Genomic DNA, 20,791 nt, shown 5'->3' with positions numbered 1-20,791 from the left:
AAGTTAATCTACTAGGGTGGACATGTTATGGATGTAATTTACTGTATCAAAATGTATTTTATCCTTTATCAAAGTAACAAAAGAAATTATAAAATAAAAATAAATAAATAAAAAAGAGTAAAAATTTATAATGGATAATGGATCAACGACTTATTTGTGGAACTAAAAATATGGATAAAACCAGAAAGATCACAAAATGATTAATCAACATAAGGCAGCTGAAAATTTACAATCATCTGTCCAATAATAAATAAATAAAAATGTCTGTTTTGGCTGGTATGCTAATTATTAATGGAATACAAGACAACATACTAGCACAATGAATTAGTTAAAACCAACGTTCCATTTTCCTATCAAAGATGCTTGATCCATAAGTTGAACTGATCATGCCTATCATAAAGGGGAATTTCATCGATACAAACAAGGTGACTGGGACACTAGCCAAAAAAATGATCGGATTGACAAACCATGTTTGTCCACGTAACATAAGCAAAAGAGTAGAACAGAAGGCTACCATCATAAATGCTATAGAAAAGATAAGAGTGCAAACTCCGATCATCATCTTTGTTGGCAAGACTTTGAGGAAATCTTCTTCTTCATAACTCGATGTTAGGATCACTAGGAACATCAATATTGAAGTTGCTGAGGAAAAGAGCGAAAGGGAATCGGATACTATGAAGAGCTTAAAGAATTTTTCATTTAGGAATATTGGCAAGCCTGTGGCTTGGTCGTTGCCACCTGGAATGGTAAAAGTTGCAGCAAACATAATGGTGACAATGAGAGCGCCTACCACTGTACAAGAACTTGCTGTATGCTTCATTTGTTGCTCTCCCGCTTTCCTCATGTCCTTGTGCTCGCGGGTAAACAATTCTCGAGGAGTCAAACCATCTTTGTTTAAAGCTTCCTTAAGATGGGGATTAACAATACTCTCCACCTCCTGCATTTGTTAATCAAAGTATTAGAAGGAAAAAGGCTACCAAAAAGATATATACATTGTATATCAGTCAAAGAGTGATGTTTCCTCACTCCAAAAACAATTTTATTTGATGAAGATCCGTTCATCCACTTAAATGCAACAATTCCAATTACTATTTTGAACCTGGCCTCAACCATTCCAAAAAAATATCATTATCAAAAGCTTCAAAATTTTCTGCTTTCCAAACGGTCAAAGAAATAAATCTCACTTTTTTAATCCTAACCAAAGCACAGATACACAAAGGAACATTTTTGACTCCTTTATTCAAGTACATCAAAGTTTCATGCCGCGTTAATAACCCAATCTGCCCTTAAAAAACTTAATTTTAAGTTAGTTCTTTTTCTCTTTTTTTTCCTATAATTTGTCAATTACAAACCTTAACCCAATGTTCCATCCTTCGAACTTAAACAATTTGTTCAGGACGGTTCATTTTGTAAGTTTTTTTTAAACTTGAACAAAATTTAATTACATGATGCATGTAGCATGCTTGCTAGATGTAATTTATCTATGTATACATACATATACGTACCTATTTGTATAAGTGTGTATTGGACATTTAAATATGTGCTAAGGATTTTAATGTTATATAGTAAACAAAAAAGAAAAAAAAATAAATTCATATATACAGATTTTATAAAAGAAATGAAACAAATACACGTACAATTAATTATGTAAAATTAACTATTATACAAAGATTCATACATGTTGTATAGATTTAAAATCTGAAAATTTGAGTGAAAATAGAATATATATGATTAATCATAGAAGGGATCAATCAAAGTGGCTGTGGCTCATAAAACCAATAAGGGTAGTTTATTATGTAACACACACATGACACATATAACTCCAAGGTAGTTTAATTGACACTTTTGTCCCAAACTTTCATAAAATGACAACTAAATCATAAATAAATTATGAACACATTTTAAGGTATTTAAATGAGGTACTCCTAATTAGGAAAAAAAAAATTGAGCACTCCTCTAATTAGGGTTGTAAACTGCACTATATGGGCTGATAATACTTTTATTCATAATTTACATTTGCACTTTGCGGATAACGAATTTTAGCACCTGCATCCGCATCCACACTTTGCTAAATCCGCCCATAACCGCACAGCTATGGGCCATTTTTTTTTTTTTTGTACTAAACGCCTGTAACATCCACAATGAATTTTTGGCTATTTTGAGGTTTTTTTTTTGTTTTGTTTTTTTTTTTTTTTTTTTAAAAAAAAAAAACTATGAACTCAATTTATATGGGGGTTGTTGATCAACTTGATGTTGTTGTGGTACGGTTCTTTCTCTGGCGACTGGATGAAACTATAACACCTATAAGCCTCTATGTTGTACACATGGAGTTTTAATTTGTGAATAAAACCCACTAATTTCCTTATTAGTTTTCCCTAAATGATGTTTTAATTCAATAAAACCAAACAATTTTTTTTTTAATAATGTACGGGTATGCAGAGGTGGATAATCTGCCTCTGCCTACCCATATTCCGCTATCTGCCCACATATGTGCAGATAGCAAATAGAGTATCCCCTCACTTGGAATTAGGTGCTCAAAATCTGCCTACAACCTATACAAACGGGCAGACAGTGAATGTAGAGTGGTTTTTAGCTGTCCATTTGAAAGACCCCTACTTCTAATTGCGACGAAAAAGTAAAACTTTTCCACCTAAGTGCATTATAAAGGACTGGATCCCCTCTGGTCCAAACGGACTGGAGAGGGTCCTTCTCTTGGATCCGAATTCGAACTGGAAGGGTCTCCAATTAATGGCCAAGATGGCCCTAGGAGAAATCTTAGGGCTATAATTGTGTCACGTGTCCCACCCACTGAAAAATAATAAAATATGATTTAATGTTTTTAAAATAAATAAATAATAAAATAATATATTTTTTCTTTTGGTTTTTGATATGGCCCTTGGGTGACCAGACCACCCCCAATGGCCAGCGTTTGTCCTTGATGCTGCAACCGGTGGGATCCTTGATGCTGCAACTGACGGTCTCTCCCTCCATAGTCAGCATTCATCAATCTAACTGATCATTCAAATAGCAGGGAATAGAGATCCGATCACCTAACAAAAAACAATCAAATCAAACAAACATGGCTCTCAAGAACACCCCACCACTATCGCTTCTTCTCTACGCTCAGTCCCCAGTCTCTTCCTCTCACTCACCACCCTTCTCTTCACCCTTTCCCTGATCGTCTTTGTTAAGAACCCTTTATTTTCTATTATTAAATAATTATTCCTTTCCTTACTAGGTTAGGATTTATTCTCCTACTAGGATTAGGGTTATTAATCCTATTCCTATTAAGATTAGGTTTATTTTCTACTCTATAAAAAGCAATGTAAGTGCCTTTAGGCTGGGCATCCAATAACAATTTCAATCAATTGCTACAAGCAAATTGTGGAAGCTAGACACCCTCGAAGAGGTCATATCCTTTTTTGTTTTATCTTTGGTTTTTCTCTGATTTTAATTGATAAGAACTACGGTTCTTACCATTTAGTATCAAAGCAGCACTTTCTTGGGCGATTTTGCTGTGCCGTGTGGGTGCTGATTGTGCAGCAGTGGGCTGTTGCTCAATCGTACTGAGTGTGTGTGGATCGGCGTCAACGTGGGTGGTAGACGTTCATCTCTGTTCGATGGTACAGTGGTTGTTGATTCCTAAGTGTTCCAGTGAGCGGTTGTGGGAGTTGCAAAATTTTCTACAACTTTTGTTTTGAAATTTTGCTTCATATGTGTTTATTTAGGGAAGAAGGGGCTGTTTGGTTGCAGCAATTGGTGGAAATCCCTATTCTAGTGGACGGGTAAGCTAATTTCAATGTGAGAATTATCTTATTCTGGTTTAGTGTTGGAAGTTCTGACTGTTTGGTAACAGAGTTAAGTTAGCACTTTCCAGCTTATTGTATTCTTATCTAGCCTAAGGGTTTTTTCAAAAAAAAAAGTACTTTATGCCCTTTACAGGTAATCAAAAAAGAGAGCTTGGTATTACCGATTTAAATCAATACGCCATGGTTGGCACTAGCAATGTTTCATTTGACGAGGTTTTTTTTGAAGCAAGAATTATCCTGAAGATTGTGGAACAATTGAGGGGATTAATGGAAGAAGTCATAGACAGTCGATGTGTGAACTCTAAGTTAGGTAAAAATCGAGAGTCATCGGAAGTTCGATCGTCATAAGAGGAAAACGCGAGATCAAACAAAAATCGAGAGTCACTAGAACCTCGATTACGAAGGGAGCAAGAGTATGGAGCTCCACGTATGAAATTGGAGTTTCCGCATTGGGATGATGAAGATCCACCAGGATGGATATCCAGAGCAGAGCGATTCTTCAAATATCACCACATACCTATTGATTCAAAGGTGGAGATAACATCAATCAGCTTGGACGGGGATGCCATACAGTGGTTTGATTGGCTAGTGGCTTGTCGTGGAGAACCAACATGGGATGAATTTGTGGAGGGACTTCTTCTTTGATTCGATCCTTCAGCATATGATAATGTGGATGGAGAGCTTGCGAAGATTCAACAAATGTCTACTGTGAGTGAATATCAATGTCGCTTTGAGCGCCTCTGCAACCGAACTCGAGGATGGTCCGAAAAGCAGTTGGTAGGGACTTTCATTAAGGGACATCGGTCAGAGATATGACGAGAAGTCAAGGCCCAACGACCAAGGACAATCACAGCTGCATTTTCAATTGCAAGAGTAGAAGAGGAAAGGCTGAGCGAGGAAAATTGCAAAACAACTAGAGTAGTGAGCAAGATGGTTGGTGGAAGTACTGGTGCTCCAAATTTATCTCGAAAACCTTCCGTTACTTGGTTGACACAAGAAGAGCTGAAGCAACGGTCAGCTAAGGGGCTTTGTTGGCATTGTGATGAGAAGTGGCACAGAGGACACCAATGCAAGCAAGGAAAATTGTTAATGATTGAACCCGTGGAAGTACTAACACACTCAAACATTAATAGTGGGGAGTCTGAGTCCGACAATGAAGAATCTGAAACTACAGATAATCTGCTGGCAGTTACCGTTCATGCATTGGTCGGCTACTCCAACCCGCAAACTATGAGGGTTAGCGGATATATCAAACGCCAACCTGTCACAATTTTTTAGATCAGGATGTTGCCAAAAGACTTTCACTTCCAGTGGAGACCTGTGATAAGTTTGAGGTAAAGTTGGTAGACGAAAGAACCTTGACTTGTGAGGATAAATGCTCGAGAGTAAAACTTTTAGTGCAAAATTATGAGTTGCGAGCCGATTTTTATCTATTACCATTGGGTGATTATGAAGTAGTGTTGGGAATTGAGTGGCTACGAACTCTGCGAGATGTACTCTGGAATTTCTCAAAGTTAATTATGAAGTTCATGTTAAATGGGCAGAATTTGACTTTTCGCTGCAAGTGAGGAGGAAATGTTACTACTGTTGGTAGCCACCGAATGGAGCAAATTCTCAAAAAGGAACATCAAGGATGTTTATTTCAATTAAAGCACGAGGAGGCAAAGGTCAGTAAACAAGAGAAGCCAGAGATAGAATCACTTTTGGAGGAGTTCAGAGATATATTTTCAGAGCCCAAGACGTTGCCTCCAAAGCGAGCCTATGATCACCATATTCCTCTCTTACTTGGAAGTGCACCAGCCAATGTTCGGCCATATCGTTATCCATATGTTCAAAAATCCGAGATTGAGAAGATTGTGAAGGAGATGCGAGATTCAGGTATTATCCAACACAATGTTAGTCCTTACTCTTCTCCTGTTTTATTGGTTAAGAAAAAGGATGGGTCGTGGAGAATGTATGTTGACTATAGAGCATTAAATCACATCAGTGTCAAAGATAAATATTCGATTCCTGTCATTGATGAGCTGCTTGATGAGTTAGGAGGTGCCCAACATTTTTCTAAGCTAGATTTGCATTCTGGATACCATCAGATCCAAGTTCATGAGGATGACATTCCCAAGACAGCTTTTAGGACTCATGACGGCCATTATGAGTTTTTGGTGATGCCTTTTGGATTAACCAATGCGCTGTCTACTTTCCAGAGTCTGATGAATGATATTTTTCGACCATATCTCCACATGTTTGTATTAATCTTTTTTGATGACATCCTTATTTACAGCTTAAGTATGGAAGATCATTTGGATCACTTGCGACTTGTTTTTGCTATTTTACGAGAGCACTCATTATTTGTTAAGAAGTCCAAGTGTAGCTTTGCGAGAGCGGAAGTGGAGTATTTAGGTCATATTGTATCACGCAATGGTGTGGCAGCAGATCCATCCAAAATTCAGGCAATGGTCAATTGGCCAGTACCAAAAACAATCAAAGCCTTACGAGGGTTCTTAGGGTTGACTGGGTACTATCGTAAGTTTGTAAAGGACTATGGTAAGATTAGTGCACCTTTAACGGCCTTATTGAAGAAGGATGCATTTCGATGGCATGATATTGCAGGTGACAACCAAGCGTGCACCTTTGCAAGACTCAAACAAGCCGTGACAACCACTCCTGTTCTTACATTACCAGATTTCAACAAAATGTTCATTCTTAAATGTGATGCGTCGGGATTAGGTATTGGGGCAGTGTTAATGCAAGCAGGTTGACCTATTACTTTTACCAGTAAGGCATTGTCTCCTTAGCACTTAAGCTTGATTGTGTATGACAAAGAGATGTTGGCTATTATCCATGCAGTAACTAAATGGAGGCCTTATTTGATCAAGCGGCATTTCTAGATACGTACTGATCATCGAAGCTTGAAGTACATTCTTGAGCAATGAATTTCATCCATGGAACAACATAAATGGGTTACCAAATTATTAGGGTATGATTATGAGATTGTTTACAAAAAGGGAGCGGAGAACTTAGTAGCAGATGCCTTATCACGGATTCTGGAGCATTCAGAGGTTTTTGCCATTTCTATTCAAGCATGTGCTACTCTTGATCAGATTAAAAAAGAACAACAAGAAGACCCTAAATTAAAGAAAGTCACTCAGAAGCTTGAGCAAGATCCTTCCACTGTTCCCCATATCTCATGGCACACAGATCACTTGCGGTATAAGGGACGAATAGTTTTGGCTTTTCATTCTTCCCACAAATCAATTGTTTTACATGAATGTCATGACTCACCCAGTGCTGGGCATTCCGGATTCCTTCGTACTTACAAACAAATTACTCGTGTTTTTTTATTGGAAGGACATGAAAGCGGACATCAAGCAATTTGTCGCCGAATGTGAGACATGTCAGCGTCAAAAGGGAGAAACAATAGCAAGCCTTGGACTATTACAGCCACTCGTAATACCAGAGGAAGTATGGACAGACATATCCATGGATTTCATAGATGGATTGCCACCATCCAAAGGTAAAACTACCATTCTTGTGGTTGTGGACCGACTCACAAAATATGCTCATTTCTGCCCATTAGCACACCCTTATACAGCGATCACTGTTGCTCAAGTATTTGTGGATAATATTGTGAAGTTGCACGGGATTCCCCAATCTATCGTAAGTGATCGTGACAAGGTGTTTACTTCAAATTTTTGGAAGGAGCTATTTCGATTGCAAGGAACTCAACTAAGGATGAGTATGGCCTATCATCCACAGATTGACGGACAAACTAAAGTAGTGAATCGATGCTTAGAGAATTACTTGCGATGTTTTGTTGGAGATAAACCTTAAGGAGTGGACTCGTTGGCTTTCATGGGCGGAATGGTGGTATAACACTACTTATCATTCATCAATTAAGATGACTCCGTTTGATGCTGTATATGGGCGAGCCCCACCGATCATCCTTACTTATAATACAAGATCTTCATCGATTGATGAGTTGGACCATACCCTTCAAGATTGCACTAAAGTCTTGCGAATCCTCAAGGACAATCTCTATGCTACCTAAGCCTGAATGAAGCAACAAGCTGACAAGCATCGAAGTGAGCGTGAGTTTGAGGTAGGGGATTGGGTGTTTTTTAGATTGCAACCCTACCGACAAATCTCTGTTAATGTACATCCCTCCAAGAAGCTTTCGCCTCGATTCTATGGGCCTTATAAGGTGTTGGAACGAATCGGTTATGTTGCCTACCGCCTTGATCTGCCTCAAGAATCCAAGACTCATCTTGCTTTTCATGTTTCTTGCCTCAAGAAGAAGTTAGAAGAGCGAGTCTTTTGTCAACGGCAATTACCTGATATTACTTCCATGGGGGATGTTCGTATTCAGCCAGCTGCGATTTTGGATCGAAGGATGGTCAAGTGGCATAATAAGGTTGTTGTCGAAGTTCTTGTCCAATGGGCCCATTTACCCAAAGAAGATGCTACCTGGGAGCCATATGAGACTCTGAAGGCCCGTTTTCCCGAATTTATTAATCATCAACCTTGAGGGCAAGGTTGTCTTCAAGGGTGGGGGAATGTTAAGAACCCTTCATTTTTCTATTATTAAATAATTATTCCTTTCCTTACTAGGTTAGGATTTCTTCTCCTACTAGGATTAGGATTATTAATCCTATTCCTATTGAGATTAGGTTTATTTTCTACTCTATAAAAAGCAATGTAAGTGCCTTTAGGCCAGGCATCCAATAACAATTTCAATCAATTGCTATAAGCAAATTGTGGAGGCTAGACCGCCTCGAAGAGGTTATATCCTTTTTTTGTTTTTTCTTTGGTTTTTCTCTGATTTTAATTGATAAGAACTACGGTTCTTACCACTCTTCTTCCTCTTCTCCAACCCCAACACCCAAATCACTCCCCAAACTACAATTCAACAGCCTAACACTGTTGGCGACAGTGGTTGAAGAATCTGGTGATGGGGATTTTCCGAACTAACACTGCTGACAGCTCGTGAAACCAAAATCACTGCATGAGGTGAGTGGCTTGCTGGGGTTGCCAAAAGAATAGGCTTTGTGGGGACTGAATTTTCGTTTGGATTTTGAATGGTAGTGACTGCCGATTGGATGGGGGTGATTGGGATTGCTACTAGGTTTTCTAAAAGGGTCGAATTTTCTGATTGGGTTTCTTGTTCGGTTTGGATATTAGGTTGATTTGTTTTGATTGGGGATGGTGGAATGATTGGATATTTGTTTTGATTGGTTGCTTTGTTCTTGAACTCGATCCCTCCGATTTGCAATCTAGTAAAGAGGTCCCTGATGAAAAGCACCAAGTCTTCTTTGGAAGAACAAGGACCTGGGTGAGAGAGAACGATGGCGTTTGACTGGTAGAGGACCCTGGATCGGAGCAGCAAGTCAAGGTCGTTGGGAGGAGAGGAGGATGGTGATAAGGGAGAGAAGGGTTTGTGGTGAAGAGGAGGGGGTATGGTGGTGGCGGCGGAGGTGGCAGGATTCATTTGGGTTGGAGCTCAAGTGGTGGTGGCGGTGAATACATGTGAGAGAGGGAGGAAGGGGGGAGGGGTTTGCTCAGGCCAAAAAGTGGCCCCTGGGGTGGTCCGGCCACCCCCAAGGGTCATATAAAAAAACCAAAAAATATATATTATTATATTATTATATATATATATTTTGTTTTTTGCAAAAGGTAAATAATATTTTTTTTTATTTTTTCAATAGTGAGACACATGGCAGCATGATGACCCTTGAATTTTTCCTAAGGCCATCTTGGCCATTAACCGAAGACCTCTCCAGTCCAACATGACCAAAGAGGATCCGGATCCCTCTGAAAAAGAGAAGAAAACTACCTCAGTATCAGAAATGGGCTAAATGCAATTGGCGTTAAAAATAAAATTTTTGACATAACTCTCTTTTCTCCCTTCTAAATTTCTAGAATTTGGAACATTATAGGTAGTAGTGCCTAGTATACCAAAGAAATATAAAGCGAGAGAAATTACCTTAAACCATTGCAGTTCTCGTTGCATCTGCAATGCTGCACATGCGATGCATTTAAGCTGGGCAGAAGCATCTAACATTCCTGCCACATGTAATATATTGTTGTTGAAGCAATCTTGAGAGTATACCTTCGGGAGCTTCACATGAAGCCTGTATATAAGACTAAAGATTTTAGTTTGGCGATATAGGACTGCAGTTGGAAATATGGTTCTGCCTTTGTCATCTTTGCACCATAAGAGATCTGGATTTGCTTTCACTATTTTATAAACAAACTCAAAATTCCCTTCCTTGATAGCACGTAAGACAGCTGTATCAACGCAACCAATCTTTCTCTCTTCATCATTTGAGATTGTTATCACATCGCACATGTACCACATAAGTTCACGGCTCTGGGAATCGGCCAACGCCATTTCATATAAATCCTTGATTCCTTCACAAATTAATTGTCAAAATAATTCCTTCGCAAATTCAGCTATATATAGCGGGAAAAAAACAAAAAAAAAAAACAAAACAAAAAGCATAATAAAGAAATTCATTAAATTCATTGAAAAATGAGATTAATTGAGTGGATGTAGTATACCGAAAACTAGGTTAAGGAAAGATGACACTAGTTGGCGCAATTCAGCTTGTACTGCAAAGTAAAAAGAACACTTAATTATCAGCATTAGAAAATTATTGCTAGAAATAGAACAAAGAATTTACGAATAAAATAAACTATATGTATGTAATTAATAAGCAACTCAGTAGATTCAGCTAAATCTACAATCAACATTATAATCTACAATATGATTGGCTTCCTTCTCTAGACAAGAAAAGCACCACCAGTTCCCTATCATTTATTAGTAAATTTTGTGTAGTTCTAATCAGTAGTGATTGAGTTTTTAGCCTCAAATTTGTTATCAGACACAAACCCAAAGACTTTTAGTTACACGGCCAGAGATGGCTTATCAGATGGATTTAGAGTGCACTTCTGTGGCAGATTTGAGTTTTGAAAATATACTGAATTATGTTTTTTAATGAATATGAATAAACAAAGGAAGGAAGAAAAGCAACAAAAGAACAGTCAAGCAACCCTCCACAGAAACAAAAGAAGCACAGTGCCTTAGAGCACTACAAAGAGACAATCAAGGCAAACAAAAAACAACAAACAAACAAAGAAAACTCCATGTAGGGAGAACAAAACATATTAAAGCACTAACTCACACCAAAAATACTATCCAAAATTCCCCAAATAGCACATAACCACCTATAGAAAGTAGAAAATCGAAAGCCAGACAAAGGAGTGACTCTGAGCCAATAGTTCATCCCGACATGAAAAAGGGTAAGGCAAATTATACTTAGCAAAGAGAAATCATGAAACCGTTGCAGAGAAAGGATATGAGAGAAGAAGATGATAAATGCTCTTATTGGCCTTAGAACATAAAGGAAAACTGAGATCTAGTGAAAGGCCAAAATAATTAATCCTATGATGGGTATTGAGCCTTTTTCTTACTACCAACCAACGAACCATAGCATGGTAGGAATCCAACTAGAGAACTAAATTGTTTTTATAACAAGAAAAGAGGAATCCCTTTTTCCATTTTTTTTTTTCTTTCGTCTTTCGTCTTTCTTCTTTCTTCTTTCTTCTTTATCCCTCTTATTTTCTCACGCCTAGCTCCCTTTCTTCTTTCTTTCTTCTTTCTTCTTTATCCCTATTATTTTCTCACCTCCCCTCCAGAACGCTGTCATAGTTAGGGACGTTGGGTTCTATTTTTAATTTCCCGATGTGGTTTATTTCTGTCATTCTTCTTGTAAAATTTTCTGCAAGTGAAGGTTTTTGTTTCAATTGATTCAAATTATGTGGAAGGATTTCCAGAGGACCCAAAAGATGCTACGGAAAAGGTGAGGAAACTCTTTGGCTATCTTAGCTTGCTTATTGTTAGTATTTTTGTTGGCTCAATTCGGTTCCAAAATGCAGAGGCTACAGTTCACAGGATCAAACACTAATATACAATGCTTAGAATCAAATCTCCACCGTTCATAATGTAGACTCATGTGCCATGAACGTCGCTGCAAACTTTCAGCTCAATCGGACCACAAACACCCATCGATTGAGTCTGTTGATCAAGGACCAACGGAATTTCCAGATTGTTGATTTTCTCCCTCTGTAGTCCCTGTCCGGACAGGCCTTCCCCCTATTCGGACAGTAGTTCTAGAAACTCTATTTCTGCTTCACAAGGCCCTATCCGGACACCCCATTAGCCTGTTCGGACACCCCATACCTATTATGCCCAAAAACGTGGTTTTAGTGGGCCCATGTTTAGGGTTTGATGTACTAATATATATACATCATTATAGAAGAAAGAGACACGAATTTTAGAACCCTAGAATTCCTGTGAGGTTGTACTTGAGTGATTATTTTGTTGTGAGCCAAATTGATTCCTCTTAGAGGATTTTTGTTAGTTTTGATTGTGTGCTTAATTGAAGTCTATCGGAAAGATCTGATAAAGGAGAATCACGTTGAAAAAGATTGTGAGCGAGGAGACAAGCTGGAGGTTTGTCGATCTTACAGAACCAAGGTCTTGCAAAGGGTTGTAAGTGTTCCTAGTATCTGTAATCTCTGGATAATCTTTTGATAGTGATTCCCTAGGTTTGGCCGCCTTGGACAGGTTTTACTTTTAGAACGTTTTCTAAAAAGTTTCCTTTTCGTCACCAAAATCTTTGTGTTTGATTTTACTTGTTTTTTGTGATTGTTTGCTTAGATTTAAATATCAGTTAATTCCGCATAAATTGTGATATTTAAACCTATTAAGCGTTTTTCAATTGGTATCAGAGCGATTTCACTCTGTGAAGTATTAAATTCCCAAGTGTGATCTTTGTTTCTTGTTTAACATGTCTCAAACCCTTAACACTGTGCCTAGTTTTAATGGATCAAATTATGGCTATTGGAAGTCCTGTATGAGATTTTTCTTAAAATCTATAGACATTTGGCATGTCATTGAATCTGGATTTAAAGCTCCAGATAAGCCGATAGTCGAATGGTCTAATGTTGAAAAACAAACTCGTATGGCGAATGACAAAGCTATGAATGCTCTATGCTTGGCAATTTCACAAATTGAGTTCTCCAGAATTTTAAATTGTGATAGTGCCAAGGATGCATGGGAGATCCTAGAAACTACGTATGAAGGAACTAATCTTGTTAAAGGTTTAAAACTTCAAATGTTAGCTTCTCAGTTTGAGGATATTAAAATGTTAGAGGATGAGACATTCAATGAATTTTTTGGTAAACTTAGTGAAATTAGAAATTCCATGATAAATCTAGGAAAGAAAGTTTCTGACACTAAGCTTATTAGAAAAGTTATGAGATCACTCCCTGAAAGATCTAGAATGAAGGTAAATGCTATTGACTCATGCACTGATCTTAATACCATGAGGATAGAAGAGTTAGTTGGTGCTTTTCAAACTTACGAGTTTTCTTTACCTCAACCTAGGAAAAATAAGGATATTACCCTTAGAACTCTTAGTAAGAACTCTGATGAGTTATCTGATGAGGATTCTCCAGATGATGAGGAACTTGCCTTGATAGCTAGAAGATGTTTTAGGAATGAACATAGAATTTCCAAGAAATTTGGAAAACAAAAAGAGAGTACTAAGGATAGAAATGAAAGAGACCCATGTGGTCCAAAATATTATGAGTGTTCTGGCTATGGTCATGTGCGAAAGGATTGTGCTAACCTCAAGAGTAATAAGCCAAAAGATCAAAAAGCTTTCAATATTACCTTGAGTGACACTGATGAGGAAGAAAGTCCTAATTATGTAGCATTTGTTGCATCCTATGATCCTATGATCAATCAGATCTTTGAATGATTCACATGCTGTTTGTAATTCTCTCAAATTTGAAAATCATGTGCTAATTGCAAGAAATAAATCCCTTCAAAATGATCTGATTGCATCTAGAAATCACTTGAGTAAATTCTCTAGTGAAAAGCTTGATAAAATGTTGCATATTGAAAAGCATTCTAGTTACAGATCTGGCTTAGGATTTGATAAAACTGCTTCTTTGTCTTCTAACCGTGCTTCTACTTCAAAGACTGTTTATGTTAAACCAGTGAAAGTAGAAGAATCTTCAAGTGAAGAAAAGCAATTTAGTTACTCTGACTCCTCAAGGTAAGAAAGGTAAGAAAATCTACATTGAGCCTCATGCATCTTACCCTACACCTAGAGTCGTGCATTCTCTAGGAGTGTCAAACAATACCGGGAAACCAGAACCGGAACCGGAAAACCGGGAAACCGGGGAGCCAGTTCCGGTTCCGGTTGCAAAAAAAAAAAAAAACGGGGACCCCGGTTCCGGTCCCGGTTTTTGGCACCCAGTAAAAACCGAGAAACCGGAACCGGGTGATATATATATATAAAATAATATATTTTAATAACATATTCTCTCGATTCTCTCCTTTTTTTTTTCCAGCATATTCTCACCCTTTCCTATGCCTTCCAGCTGTTGCACACTTCACATTGTTCACAATCATCCACACCACACATCAGTCTAGGTCTAGGGTTCACACAAGTGAAAAAACACAAATCTCTCTTCTTCTTCTAGCATCTTCTTCTACTTCGTTGGCTCTCTCACTTCCACCTCTCTCATTCTATTTGAGTATTTTCACATTTTCTGAGGAAGAAGTGGTATTTTCCCATTTTCTGAGAAGGAAGGGGTTGATTGAAAGGAAGAAATCACAGGCAAAAAAGTATTGCATATCATAATTTCGTGTTCTTCCAAAGAAGTATGTCACCAACTGCGAAATCAACCTAACTTATAATATGAAGCAAATCTCTTTGGTGTTTATATTTGTTTGGTTGATGAGAAAGTGTAGGAAAAAAATAATTTTCTTAAAAAAACCGGTTATCCGGTGCGGTTCTCGGGTGCAAACCGGAACCGGCCGGTAACCGAGACCCGGTTTCCGGTTCCGGTTTTCAAAAACTAACAACCGGGGTACCCTGGTTCCGGTCCCGGTTTTGGCCAAAAACCGGGAAACCGGACCGAGTTGACACCCCTAGCATTCTCCTAGGAAATTACCTTCTCAAATGTTTGTCCCTACATGTCATCACTGTGGAAAAGTGGGTCACATTCGACCTCACTGTTTTAATTTGAAACCACATGTGCATATAAATGAAAATTCATATTCTAGGAAAGAAAGTGAGGGTTTGGTCATAATGATGAGAGAAGTGCTATCTAGGCTAGATAAGTTTGAGCAAAGTCATAAGTCTAGACCTAAGATTTCTCAAGTTTGAGTTAGGAATGATGATACCATTCACCTCTTGAGGGGGAGTGGTGATGATCTCACCTTATGTTAGGTGAGTCATTTTGTCTATGCTTTATCCCGTGTCCACATTTAAGTTTAAATTGAGGTTTTGTTTCACTTTATTTGTGATGTATATTAGATAACTAGATGAGGTTTTGACTAGTCGTATTTTTTTCAAAAAATATTCTTGTGACGTTTTTACTGGTGGTGACGTGTGAACAAGGGGCACGTCACTATCCCCTTGTTTACCACCAGTATATATCCTTATAAAGGATACTGTTCACCACAAGCCTTCACTTAATTTTTTTTTTTTTTTTAATTTTTTAAAGGATAGTGACGTTTTTATTGGTGGTGACGTGTGAACAAGGGGCACGTCACTATCCCCTTTTCTAGTCTTAATAATTACTGTCATTTTGAAATAGTCACTAAACCACATCACTAATCAGCCATATGATAACGTTTTTTGAGGTATGCTATAGTGTAATAAAAATTCCATTTTTAGCCCGTAAAAGTTGAAGGGGCAAGATGCCACATCATTAATTCTCATGTTTTTTTTTGCCCAAAAACGTCACTAAAGCCACGTCATTAATCCCATTCATTTTTGTAGTGGTGTGAGGATTCTTAGATTCTATAGATTCACTAGATTCTACATATTCGAAAATATTTAGATTTGGTTCTTCAATTTCAGCACTTAATTAAACAACAATGACCGGATGCATGTTAGTGTTTTTTTTATTTTATGTTTAAATGTTAATCTTTTCCCAAATTCTTTCAATATTTTGTAGAGGAGCGAAGAAATTTTTGGCCTGATGTTGTCAGCATAAAAAATAAAAGTCGTTACCGGATTACTGTTTGTTGTTTTATTATTTTATCACAACGGAAAAAATGAAGTTGCCAAAATTACGATTCTCATTTTAACCACCCAAACATAAGGGAGAGAAATTTTGGGTAAAAACATACCGGATCCTTGGCGCCTTTCTACTTCTTCAATATTCTTCAAACGAAATATATCCGCCGGGTGAATGCGTATACCTTTCAGCAAAAAGGGTGAATGAAGTAAGAATTTGATTGTAGTATTAATTAGTAAATCTCGCACGAGCAATTTTCTTTAAAGTAATTTTAAATAAAAAATATACTTTTTTTGGAAAAACTTATATAAAATATATTTTATATTTGGCCCTATCCTACCCTATATATGTATATATGTATGTTGTGCAGTGTTCGAAAGGTAACACAAATGCGAGCAAGACATCGTTTTACGAAATAAATTCAGGTTTCGTGAATTTCTTATTGACAAGATACGCAATGCATATATATATATATATATATGAACTACATGCAATTCATGCTCTTGCCTGCTTCATCTTTTTGTTTTTCTTTTATCTTATTCAGTGATTACTATTTTGATACAAAGAATCAGATATAATATTTGAAGAATATTTTGGGAATAAGATCGATCATGCATAATATTTGAAGATATTTATTTGTGAATTTAATTTGTTTTGTCTCTGAGTTAATTTAGAGATATTTTTGGATTTTTATTTCTTTATATTTCTCCAACTATTTTCGAACTTAGCCTATATAAATGGCAGGTCTATATTCTTTTGAAATTAAGTTTTGATGTATTAATTAAATTTTAGGTTTTCAGAGTTATTTTTTTGTTTGCTTATTTTGAGAATTAAGATGTTTTTCTTCTATATTTGTTATTTTCTTTCTTCCTGAATTCCATTTTTAATCTTCAATTCATATATAAATCTTAGTTTCAGCTGTTATCATACGCTGTCAAAATAATCTTAGTTCTATCCGGTGTCATATATGTGTTTCATGTAATGAGGCTACCTTCTTATATTGATGAGATAAAGAAATTAATGAGAAACCACTCTTTATATAGATTATTTCAGTTTTAGATTTGTGCAAAGTTGTGCCCATATGTATACAAAATATATGTAGCATTACTGATCATGTGAAAAGCAGATTTTTTAGTTTGTTTATAATTTCAAGTATATCTTAAAACATCCTCATTAATTGCCCCAACAATAACCGGTAATTATAGTTTATATAATTTGTTTTTCTATTTAACATCAGCATTTGGATTCACTTATATTTGTAGAAGTTTTAATCTTCACATCAAGTCGATAATTAAAAAGTTAAGAGTACTAATAGTAATAATTTAATCATGTTTTATGCGTGTAGTACTGTTAAAATTGGCGATCACATCCTTTTATATATATTTTATAGCATATGAAATTGTCAAAAAAAAAAAAAAAAAACAAATAGCATATGAAATTATAAGAATGTTTTAATTAATTTTACAGTATGAAGTTAATATTATTTTTGGGGAATTTTAAACCGGTGTCTCAATTCCTCAAACCGGTATACCTCTTTACCCTTCACCCTGTGCAGCACTGGTAATAATGGGTAGTCCTTTTTTTTTTTTTTTTTTTTTTTTTCCTTTCTTTTCTTTTCTTTTCTTAAAAAAATAAATAAATAGAATGTGTTAAATTACCAATTATCTTAAAATTTTAAGTTGATAGGAAAATATAAATTTTATAACTTAATCATTACTTTTACACTCTTCACGTGTAGGGCTTAAACTTCCTTTTAATTATAGGTCAGACTTAACAGGTGAAATATTTAATTTAGATGGAGTGATTTAAATTATCAGTTATCCTAAAAGCTTAAGTTGATAGGAATAGGTAAATTTAATCACATAATCATTACTTTAATGAAAAGTGTAATAGAGATTTTGTTTGGGTGTAAAACCTTTTACAGAAAACATTTTGTTCAATTTTGGATATTTGGGCCAACATCTGAATATTTGGATGGTGTTATATGTAACGTACGTAATCCTAATTATAGAATTAAATTAATATATATATATATTCTATGTGTGCATGCATAATACCAGAGCAATTTAATGAAAAGAAACAAGAGAGCGATACTAACGAGAGTAGATCCATCGTTTCCAAAACACAAGCTGATTTTCACTTGGGAATGCGTTAGGTGTAGAAGCCAAGGCATACAAAGGGGAGACCTTCTCTTTGTTTAGAGCAAGAGCCAAATGCATATCATTCCGGAGTAAATTCAAAGCAATAGCTGTTGTGTTGTAATAGCGTAAGTATAAAAAACAATAAAAAGAAAATCATAAATAACGGCCATCAATGGATAGTTAAAGGAGAAGTTGTTAATTACCTAACGTCCGGGTATATATAGCCTTCGTACAAAGTGTAGCAGCGCTGATGCCTTTTAGATCTTCCGGCGGAGTGAGAGAATAGAGATAGCAAGCCAATTCTTTATGACCACCTTCAATAGCAACAACAACCGGAAGACGTCCATCCACGTCTCCAATGCTGGCCAAGTGCTTGTTCTTTGTAAGCATGCACTTTGCCATCCGGTAGTTACCAGCAAAAGCTGTCTCAGCTAGAGCTGTCCAACCATCATTATCTTGTATTTCCAAGCTTTCTGTCCACATTTTATCTACCAGCTTCTCCACTAGATCATCATGTCCCGAAGTAACAGCAATGTGAAGAGCTGTCTTGCCCTGAGCTGTGATCTTCACATTCAATGTGTTGGGATAATCCTTAAGGAACTCCCTTTTATCGTACCAATCTCCACGTTGCACATCCTTAACAAATTCTTTATACTGATCAAAATGTCCATTGTTGTCCCTCCCTGCCAAGTTTCTCTTTGTTGTCATTGAACGAAATGAAAGGAAAGGATGATCTTTCTGTTGATTTTAAATTTCAGAATTAACTAAAAATATACATTATATATAGAGACCATCACAATTTGTACCAACGTACCTACGTATGTACAAGATGAAGAAATTCATAATACTATGAATATTAAATGCGGAAATAATCTAATGAAAAATAAATAAATAGCAGAATTTAAATAAAAGAGATACAAAAATTTTACGTGGTTCAGTCAACGACCTACGACTACAGATAAAACTCAAATGGCTACATTATGTTCTTATTGCTTAATTTCTTTCACAATACATCATACTCCTATTTATAGGAGAATTGAGGTAGATAAGTTTGGTAATCAAATCAAAGGAATTTGATTACCATGAAATCTAATTTCAATAAAATCAATCGGATTTGATTTATCATCAAATCTAATTATAGAAGATTACAATCAATTACAATGAAATCAAATCTCCTAATATTCTCTATTACAAGAAACATGCCACGTCAAGACAAGCATCTACCAATCTAGAACGTCGTCTTTATAACATGCTCAAACTTGGATGGCAGCATCTAGTTGTAGAAGTAATATATAAAAGGAACCATCGTTAAATTTTAATAGCTTCTTTAGTGATATATGCTATCCCTCCTTATTCTTCAAACTTGGATGGCAGCATCTAAAAAAGACAAAGTTTTTCTCTAATAGCATAGATAAGGTTTGAATAAATTTTATTAAAAAGTTATGTGCATCTTACATACTATTAAAAAAATAAATACATGTTATTTTTATAGATTGAGTTGAAAGAAGATTCTTCATTCAACTCAGTTTGAAAGAAAATTATATCCTTATTTATAATTAGAAATATTATTCGACAAAATTTTCTACATCGTTACCTAAAGTTTGAATCGATTGTACATGAGGACTAACCTTCAAATTTATTATTAGCAATTGTGCTTACCAGCCACTGTTTAGAAAGAAGGTATTATAGCTGGTTGCCCCAAGCAACTCAGCAGTTAACTCTATAAAATCTCTTTAATTAAATGATGATAACCCGATTTAACAAAATATCTCCTCTTTTATTTTTTTCAGTACTGCACGGAGCCGTACGAAGCCTTGTGAATAATCTGTGATGGGGAAAACTTTCTTATGGGCAATGATTTTGGGGAGCGTTTCCACAATTATAATTTCCTCCAGCTTTTTCTTGAATTGTGAAAAAAAAAAAAAAAAAAAAAAAAAAAAAAATCTTAAGAGCTATAACAACTACAATTTTACTGCTAGCTTTTTACATTTTTATTAATTAGTTGTTGTCGTACATACAGATTTTAATCTTATTGTCCGATTAAAATGTTTAGGCATATGCATTGTTCAGAGAGAGAAAGAGAGGTGGAGAGACACCTGTGTTAATATTGTTGGGCATCTTACGCTCTTCTACCAATGTATTCCGAGCAATATTTGAAGAATTAATCTCCTCAATCTCAATAACTGTGTCCAGCCCGGACGAATTTTGAATAACCTGTGAAGCCATAAAATTCTTGTTGCTCTAATCCTTTTAAACAGCTTCATCATCTTTTTGCTTATGAGGTTCAGTGGTGAATTCAACATTGTTCCAAAGATCTTGAGCCATCGAACAGGATTTTACCCGATCACTTTAATCCAGATAATTATCTTTCTCAAGAACTGTTAAGGCAGCCTCTTTCCACGTTTAATCTGTCATTATATCCAAATGCTGTTAGGAGCATGCAGGTAAAACAGAACAGAAGGAATATCAGTTATGGTAATAGATAGTAGGAATTCCTTCATGGACTTCTCTAAACTACTTTTAGACTATTAATTTACCTTTAATTATCTTGTACCTCATAGTTTTTTTTTCCTAATGAAATAAAAAGCATATAACCAAAGTCCATGATTACAAGAGACGTCCTTAGAGGTATAAGGGAAAACAAAAACCAAAAACGTCAATGTCTACATTAGAAAACCTAAGAAACGAGGAAAAATAAATCACATTTGGCTACATGTAAGATGGGTTTGCAGCCTTAATCCT

General features: G+C 36.2%; 1 protein-coding gene across 1 annotated transcript; it reads right to left on the bottom strand.

The window, feature by feature from the left end:
• Positions 1–261: 261 nt before the first annotated feature.
• LOC132171506 (uncharacterized) lies at positions 262–20,473 on the bottom strand. The gene is made up of 7 exons (XM_088512580.1): positions 20,146–20,473; positions 18,253–18,732; positions 18,007–18,156; positions 16,021–16,092; positions 10,365–10,415; positions 9,787–10,214; positions 262–937 (listed from the first exon to the last, which is right to left on the bottom strand). The coding sequence occupies exons 1-7, from the start codon at positions 20,273–20,275 to the stop codon at positions 329–331; spliced, it is 1,920 nt and encodes a 639-aa protein (XP_088368706.1). The 5' UTR covers positions 20,276–20,473; the 3' UTR covers positions 262–328.
• Between the last annotated feature and the right edge of the window lie 318 nt (positions 20,474–20,791).

The sequence above is a fragment of the Corylus avellana genome, chromosome 2 (genome assembly GCF_965113065.1).
Source record: "Corylus avellana chromosome 2, dhCorAvel1.hap1.2, whole genome shotgun sequence".
In the NCBI taxonomy this organism is placed as follows: domain Eukaryota; kingdom Viridiplantae; phylum Streptophyta; class Magnoliopsida; order Fagales; family Betulaceae; genus Corylus; species Corylus avellana.
This window is presented reverse-complemented; position numbering and strand designations above follow the sequence as displayed.